General features: G+C 38.1%; 2 protein-coding genes across 2 annotated transcripts; both read right to left on the bottom strand.

Moving 5' to 3' along the window:
- Nucleotides 1-565: 565 nt before the first annotated feature.
- Nucleotides 566-2,101, bottom strand: LOC130462929 (uncharacterized). Its single transcript, XM_056831920.1, has one exon. It carries the CDS (start codon nt 2,099-2,101, stop codon nt 566-568), a length of 1,536 nt encoding a protein of 511 aa, XP_056687898.1.
- A 2,135-nt stretch (nt 2,102-4,236) lies between these two features.
- On the bottom strand, nt 4,237-7,706 carry LOC130462928 (uncharacterized). Its single transcript, XM_056831919.1, has 5 exons — nt 6,485-7,706; nt 6,210-6,382; nt 5,680-5,915; nt 4,406-5,618; nt 4,237-4,317 (listed from the first exon to the last, which is right to left on the bottom strand). Exons 1-5 carry the CDS (start codon nt 7,704-7,706, stop codon nt 4,237-4,239), a joined length of 2,925 nt encoding a protein of 974 aa, XP_056687897.1.
- Nucleotides 7,707-8,821: the final 1,115 nt, after the last annotated feature.

Below are 8,821 nucleotides of genomic sequence, written 5' to 3'. Positions count from 1 at the left end.
ATAATCTCCCTTGCTACAGATAATCAGACCATCAGCAAAACATAAGTGAGTAATTAAGACCAATCCCCTTACACCTTGGATGAAACTGGAACTGATGCATAGAGCTCACTCTATTCAGAATTCTAGAAAAATATTCCATGCAGATGACAAATAACAGAGGAGAGATAGGGTCTCCTTGCCTCAATCCTCTCTTGGATTTAAAGAACCCATGCATAGAACCATTCAGTATCAAAGAAAACATGGGAGTAGTAACACATTGCATAACCATATCAACAATTTGCTTTGGGAAGTCCAAAAAAACCAGCATCTCCTGTAAGAAATGCCAATCAACAGTATCATAGGCTTTTTGAAGATCAATCTTCATAAGGAAGCTAGGCTTAACCCTTTCCTCCTATATTGCCTGACTAAATCTTGCACAACCATAATATTATGAACTATGTATCTCCCATGAACAAAACCTCCTTGATTTTCCATGATGAGATCAGGAAGAACTTGTCTTAATCTCCCACACAATACTTTTGTTATGCACTTATAAATAGTGTTGCAGCAAGAGATTGGCCTGAACTCATTCACATCCTTTAGTCTTGGGAATAAGAGTAATCACAGTGTGGTTCACCTCCTTCAAGATTCTTCCTTGCTGTAACATATCAAGAATGGCTGCAATGACTTCATCCCCAACAATATGCCAAGCATCTTTGTAAAAATAAGAACCAAAACCATCTGGACCAGGAGCTTTAATACCTGGAATAGAGAAAAGAGCTTTCTTAACTTCATCTGCTGTATAAGGAGCATTGAGTATAGCTTTATGATGATCCAAACAGACTGGCCCCTGCTGCACCACCTCCTTGTTTACTGGTGTTCTATTATCAGAAGTACTACCTAGGAGCACTTTATAATAATCCAAGAAAGTTTGAGACACCCCATCAGCTGTATCTTTCCATTCTCCTTGCATATCATAAATGCTATATACTTGATTCTGTAACTTCCTAGTCTTGATACTCTGATGAAAAAGGGAAGTATTCTCATCTCCATCTTTAAGCCAAGACAATTTTGCTTTCTGACTGAGGAAAGCCAAATAAGCATTATGTTTCTCCTTATAATCCTGAATTGCAATCAACTTTGCATCTGCAAAACTTTGATCAGAAGGATTATTATGCATGGCAGTTTGTGCACTCAACATAGTCTGATAAGCTCTCAAATCTGCTGCTTGAATATCTGTAAAACCTACTTTATTCAACTCTTTAAGAGCCAGTTTAACTTTTTTCAGTTTATTAATCAAAATGAACATTTTAGTGCCAATAAACTGAGTATTCCAAGCCTGCTGAACAATTTCAGAAAACACAGGTGAAGACTTCCCCATAGTAAAATACTTGAATGGTTTCTTCCCTCCATCATCTCTGGGATACACAGAAAGAAGACCAGGAGAGTGATCAAAAAGACCTTCTGGCATAAAACACACTTCAGCAACAGGAAAGCAAGTTTGCCAAGCATGATTAGCCAAAAATCTATCAATTATTGAAAAAACCATGTTGTTACCTTGTTGCTTGTTGTTCCAGGTGAAAATATTACCCACACGCTTAATGTCCTCCATACCACATGCATGCATACAGTTACTCACATCCACAATATCTCTATGTCTGATAGGAGCTCCAATTCTCTTATCTAATGCCATAACACAGTTGAAATCCCCACACACAATCCAGGGTTCTTGAGTGTTAAGCAACAACAAATCCCTCCATAGATCTTGTCTCATACCAGCATCATTAAAAGCATAAACAAAAGTGCAATAAAAGGGTTTCCTACCACTTACAGGAGTAACATGGCAATGAACAAACTGACTGGATGCAGCAACAATGTTAACTGTGAAGCAACCAACCTTCCAGGCTACAACTATCCTACCACCAGAGTGATAGCTAGAGTTGCTAGTAAAGCACCAATTTACAAAAACTTTCTGATAAAGCTTCCCTAGATTAGAGAGCTTCACCTTATATTCTAGGAGCCCCACCAAACCCACTGCATACTTCTGAATAAAGTGATTCACCTCATTCTGTTTCTGTATTGAGTTTAGGCCCCTGACATTCCAAGCTAACACTCTATCCATTAGAGTTGGAAGAGTTCCCTCCTCCAGGCACCACTATCCTTGTTCATCCCCTTTATACTGTTCTCCTACCAATTCCTCCTTATCAATTAAAGAAGCCTCCAATACCTGAAAAGTATTAGAAGTTCTAACTGGAGTTTCTAAACCAACTCCCACTCTAATTGGTCTCAAAGATCTTTGAAAACCTTCTTGATCCACAATAGGACTAACCACATGTTCACCCTGCTCAGTTGATTGAACTGGAATTGAAACAGATGGTTGAGCTTTCCTAATCCAGATCTTCTTCTGACCTTGTCTGCATTCAGTCTGTAGATGACCAAACATCTTGCATTTAGTGCAAATTGTTGGCCTCCATTCATAAAATATGACAACTCTCACCATAATGCCATTCTCATCTCTGAAAGAAATAAAATCAGGCAACTCTTGAGACAATGGTACATCCACCATGACTCTAGCAAACTGAAGTTTATCTCTACTGATTGTGGCCTGATCCCTCCTTAGTGGCTTGCCTAACTGTGCTACAATCTTAAACAAAGCCTTTTCCCCCCAATACTTGAAGTTTAGCTTCAATTGCACCCAAATTGGCACAGATTGAAGTTCTGGTGTATCCATATTCATATCAGAATTCCAAGGTTTCAGAATAAGAGGCTTACTATCAAAGAAATAGTGACCTCTCAACACCTTATCTCTCGAGTCCATAGTAAGAAATCTCACCAGAAAAACCCCCTTTCTCACCATGACAACCTTATCAACATTCAACTGTTTCCAAATCCTTCGAATGAATCCCTCCATGACATTGATAGGAGGATTAGCCCCCACAATGTAACACACCACAGCAGAACTCCAAAATTCAATCTCCTCTTGAATATCATCAAAATCAATCTCAACAGGGTTACTCTCATCACTATGAATTTCACTAACATCAACATTATCAGAAACAATCTGTTCTGGATTCAATTTCATAGGTATTTCAACATTATTATCAAAATTAGTTGCATTATCAGTAGCAGCAACCTCATCAAATTGCTGCAATATAGGGATTGAAATCGTACCCACTTCCATATTAGATCGAGCAGTACCTTGTTTCATCTGCTTTGCTGAGCCATGAATCACCTCCATAAACTCATTAAAAGAATGCCTCACTTCTGATCGAGTTTGAAGATGCTGCAAACCTGATTTTGGCGTGAAAATTTCATTTTCGAGCCCAAAATCCAGTGCCTCTACCCCTATAACTTCCTCAATACTGTGTGTTTTCAAAGCTTGTGAATCTGATGATGGACCTCGAGGTTTGCCTTTGCCATTTCCATGCTTGCTGCTTTGAGATTTCGAGCCAAATTTCCTTGCCATGGCTACGGTGAACGTTAAGCTAACTGAAGGAAATAATGCCCTTGGTCCAAGTATGCATTCTATGTTAAGTCTAATAAGTGCGGTTCAGTATTAATTAACAAGTTAATAATTCAGTGAGATCAAGTGAGCTGAATGCCTAGCTAGAGGCCGCTTCAGTTTGTCATCGAGACATCATTCAATACTTTAAATTGTGTTGACATAGTTTTCTTGTTTGGTTTCAATCTCTTTCAAAGAATAATTAATGAATTCGGATTGTGGTTGCCGCTTGTTTTCAAATCATTATTATTTGTTGTCTACAGAAATATATTTATTATTTCTGGGTACACATATTCAAGATTTTAGTGGAGTTGGTAATGTCGATAATACCATAAGTCGATAACCATAAAAAAAACAAAATGATGAATAAAAAAAATGAGAGGGAGGGCCCGTATTATAAAGGGTAATTTATATATACTCGGGTGTATAATGCTTACTTTTCTTGAATGAACATATAGTTCAAATTCAATAAAAATATTGTTCATAACCAAATAATGTATAGTAAATGTAGTTCAAATTCAAATAATATATAGTAAATTGTTTCATTTGCCCACATATGCTAAAACTCCTCTCCGTGTTCATTAGGTGCTCGATGAATTTTAATCAGAGTGCATACCCGAGTACGTATATTACATATTAAACCGGTGGTATAGAATTTAATTATTCGGAGTGAGGGTGTGATTTTGGTCGAGTTAAGTTTTTTTTTTTTTGCTAAGCAAGAGAGAAATATATTAATTGGATCAAACAATTACAACTTAAGCCAATTCCAAGTCATACAAACCAACTAGGTTGGACTCTATGCCCTTGAAATTAGCAAACACAAAGCTAAACAAGCTCTAAAATACAACCAGAATCCCTAAAAGGCTATTACAAGTTTGTGAACCATTCACTATCTCTCTTGCTTACATATTTTGGCAGAACTACCTGAATTTTGCTCTTAACCATTTGCTTCAAATCCTTCATACTCTGACTGACAGTGGGAATGGAATTATCCCAAAAACTTGTGTTTCTACACGTCCAGATCAGGTAGACAGCAGCACCAACAGCTGCAAAATACACCTGCTTCCTGAACTTTGAAGCCTTACTTTGTCCAGCTTTTCTGACTAACTGAACCAAATTGCCATGAATAGAGAAACCTATCCACTGATGGACTGCTATAATAATTTGCTTACTATACTGGCACTGAAAGAATAGATGATGATGAGTCTCATCATCCAAGCCACAAATCAAGCAACTAGCATATTGACTAATGCCAATATTTGCTAGTTTGTCTGTAGTCTGAAGTTTTGATTGAACAGCCAACCAGCAAATGAATCTATGTTTTGGAACATTCTGCCTATTCCACACCATTTTATCCCAATGCACCCTTCGCTTGTCTCCTAGGATTTTCTTATACACTTGTTTCACTGAATAATGAGGCATGTTCAAATCTGCACAAGTAAAAACCTGTTTCAGCTGCTCCTTTGTATTGCACACTTGTTTCCAGTACCAGCTAGCAGTAGAACCAGGCTGATACTCCCACCAATCCCCATCCTTTAAGTAGACTGAATTAATCCACCTAATCCACACATTATCCTGCTTCTTGACTAAAGCCCAAACATATTTCCCCATAAAGGCAATATTCCACTTCTGAACAACTCTAAACCCCAACCCCCCAGTGTGCTTGTCACTACAAACTTTATCCCAAGCTATATTGTTTGGTTTATGACTGAAAGCATGACCACTCCATAGGAAGGCTCTGCAGATCTTCACTATATCTTGAAGAACACCTTTTGGAAATACATAAATTTGTGCCCAATACATGTGCAAACTTAGTAAAACTGAATTAACAAGCTGCATTCTTGCTGTATAGGATAAATTCCTAAAACTCCAAATTTTTATCCTAGTGATCATCTTATCCACCAAATGAGCACACTGAGCCACAGAGATCTTCTTAGAGCATATGGGGACCCCCAAATATTTGAATGGCAACATACTTCTAGAAAATCCAGAAACATCTACCACCCTCTGAATATCAGATTCATGCATGCGATGACAGTAGATAGAGGATTTTTGCTGATTTGCCTTTAAGCCAGAAGTATTAGAAAACAACTTGAAAGCTTGAAGCAACAAGTAAATAGACTGATAATCTCCCTTGCTACAGATAATCAGACCATCAGCAAAACATAAGTGAGTAATTAAGACCAATCCCCTTACACCTTGGATGAAACTGGAACTGATGCATAGAGCTCACTCTATTCAGAATTCTAGAAAAATATTCCATGCAGATGACAAATAACAGAGGAGAGATAGGGTCTCCTTGCCTCAATCCTCTCTTGGATTTAAAGAACCCATGCATAGAACCATTCAGTATCAAAGAAAACATGGGAGTAGTAACACATTGCATAACCATATCAACAATTTGCTTTGGGAAGTCCAAAAAAACCAGCATCTCCTGTAAGAAATGCCAATCAACAGTATCATAGGCTTTTTGAAGATCAATCTTCATAAGGAAGCTAGGCTTAACCCTTTCCTCCTATATTGCCTGACTAAATCTTGCACAACCATAATATTATGAACTATGTATCTCCCATGAACAAAACCTCCTTGATTTTCCATGATGAGATCAGGAAGAACTTGTCTTAATCTCCCACACAATACTTTTGTTATGCACTTATAAATAGTGTTGCAGCAAGAGATTGGCCTGAACTCATTCACATCCTTTAGTCTTGGGAATAAGAGTAATCACAGTGTGGTTCACCTCCTTCAAGATTCTTCCTTGCTGTAACATATCAAGAATGGCTGCAATGACTTCATCCCCAACAATATGCCAAGCATCTTTGTAAAAATAAGAACCAAAACCATCTGGACCAGGAGCTTTAATACCTGGAATAGAGAAAAGAGCTTTCTTAACTTCATCTGCTGTATAAGGAGCATTGAGTATAGCTTTATGATGATCCAAACAGACTGGCCCCTGCTACACCACCTCCTTGTTTACTGGTGTTCTATTATCAGAAGTACTACCTAGGAGCACTTTATAATAATCCAAGAAAGTTTGAGACACCCCATCAGCTGTATCTTTCCATTCTCCTTGCATATCATAAATGCTATATACTTGATTCTGTAACTTCCTAGTCTTGATACTCTGATGAAAAAGGGAAGTATTCTCATCTCCATCTTTAAGCCAAGACAATTTTGCTTTCTGACTGAGGAAAGCCAAATAAGCATTATGTTTCTCCTTATAATCCTGAATTGCAATCAACTTTGCATCTGCAAAACTTTGATCAGAAGGATTATTATGCATGGCAGTTTGTGCACTCACCATAGTCTGATAAGCTCTCAAATCTGCTGCTTGAATATCTGTAAAACCTACTTTATTCAACTCTTTAAGAGCCAGTTTAACTTTTTTCAGTTTATTAATCAAAATGAACATTTTAGTGCCAATAAACTGAGTATTCCAAGCCTGCTGAACAATTTCAGAAAACACAGGTGAAGACTTCCCCATAGTAAAATACTTGAATGGTTTCTTCCCTCCATCATCTCTGGGATACACAGAAAGAAGACCAGGAGAGTGATCAAAAAGACCTTCTGGCATAAAACACACTTCAGCAACAGGAAAGCAAGTTTGCCAAGCATGATTAGCCAAAAATCTATCAATTATTGAAAAAACCATGTTGTTACCTTGTTGCTTGTTGTTCCAGGTGAAAATATTACCCACACACTTAATGTCCTCCATACCACATGCATGCATACAGTTACTCACATCCACAATATCTCTATGTCTGATAGGAGCTCCAATTCTCTTATCTAATGCCATAACACAGTTGAAATCCCCACACACAATCCAGGGTTCTTGAGTGTTAAGCAACAACAAATCCCTCCATAGATCTTGTCTCATACCAGCATCATTAAAAGCATACACAAAAGTGCAATAAAAGGGTTTCCTACCACTTACAGGAGTAACATGGCAATGAACAAACTGACTGGATGCAGCAACAATGTTAACTGTGAAGCAACCAACCTTCCAGGCTACAACTATCCTACCACCAGAGTGATAGCTAGAGTTGCTAGTAAAGCACCAATTTACAAAAACTTTCTGATAAAGCTTCCCTAGATTAGAGAGCTTCACCTTATATTCTAGGAGCCCCACCAAACCCACTGCATACTTCTGAATAAAGTGATTCACCTCATTCTGTTTCTGTATTGAGTTTAGGCCCCTGACATTCCAAGCTAACACTCTATCCATTAGAGTTGGAAGAGTTCCCTCCTCCAGGCACCACTATCCTTGTTCATCCCCTTTATACTGTTCTCCTACCAATTCCTCCTTATCAATTAAAGAAGCCTCCAATACCTGAAAAGTATTAGAAGTTCTAACTGGAGTTTCTAAACCAACTCCCACTCTAATTGGTCTCAAAGATCTTTGAAAACCTTCTTGATCCACAATAGGACTAACCACATGTTCACCCTGCTCAGTTGATTGAACTGGAATTGAAACAGATGGTTGAGCTTTCCTAATCCAGATCTTCTTCTGACCTTGTCTGCATTCAGTCTGTAGATGACCAAACATCTTGCATTTAGTGCAAATTGTTGGCCTCCATTCATAAAATATGGCAACTCTCACCATAATGCCATTCTCATCTCTGAAAGAAATAAAATCAGGCAACTCTTGAGACAATGGTACATCCACCATGACTCTAGCAAACTGAAGTTTATCTCTACTGATTGTGGCCTGATCCCTCCTTAGTGGCTTGCCTAACTGTGCTACAATCTTAAACAAAGCCTTTTCCCCCCAATACTTGAAGTTTAGCTTCAATTGCACCCAAATTGGCACAGATTGAAGTTCTGGTGTATCCATATTCATATCAGAATTCCAAGGTTTCAGAATAAGAGGCTTACTATCAAAGAAATAGTGACCTCTCAACACCTTATCTCTCGAGTCCATAGTAAGAAATCTCACCAGAAAAACCCCCTTTCTCACCATGACAACCTTATCAACATTCAACTGTTTCCAAATCCTTCGAATGAATCCCTCCATGACATTGATAGGAGGATTAGCCCCCACAATGTAACACACCACAGCAGAACTCCAAAATTCAATCTCCTCTTGAATATCATCAAAATCAATCTCAACAGGGTTACTCTCATCACTATGAATTTCACTAACATCAACATTATCAGAAACAATCTGTTCTGGATTCAATTTCATAGGTATTTCAACATTATTATCAAAATTAGTTGCATTATCAGTAGCAGCAACCTCATCAAATTGCTGCAATATAGGGATTGAAATCGTACCCACTTCCATATTAGATCGAGCAGTACCTTGTTTCATCTGCTTTGCTGAGCCATGAATCACCTCCA

The sequence above is a fragment of the Spinacia oleracea genome, chromosome 6 (assembly GCF_020520425.1).
Source record: "Spinacia oleracea cultivar Varoflay chromosome 6, BTI_SOV_V1, whole genome shotgun sequence".
Taxonomy (NCBI): Eukaryota; Viridiplantae; Streptophyta; class Magnoliopsida; order Caryophyllales; family Amaranthaceae; genus Spinacia; species Spinacia oleracea.
The sequence above is the reverse complement of the archived record's forward strand: the minus strand, read 5'-3'. Positions and strand labels throughout refer to the sequence as shown.

Bases quoted from the DNA above. Each gene is read 5' to 3' on its own strand.
- LOC130462929 (XM_056831920.1), bottom strand. From the start codon at position 2,101: ATGGATAGAGTGTTAGCTTGGAATGTCAGGGGCCTAAACTCAATACAG.
- LOC130462928 (XM_056831919.1), bottom strand. From the start codon at position 7,706: ATGGATAGAGTGTTAGCTTGGAATGTCAGGGGCCTAAACTCAATACAG. The intron at 5,619-5,679 runs GTGTAAGGGGAT...GATTATCTGTAG, and splicing joins CAGTTCCAGTTTCATCCAAG to CAAGGGAGATTATCAGTCTA. The intron at 4,318-4,405 runs GTAGTTCTGCCA...GTTGTATTTTAG, and splicing joins TGGTTAAGAGCAAAATTCAG to AGCTTGTTTAGCTTTGTGTT.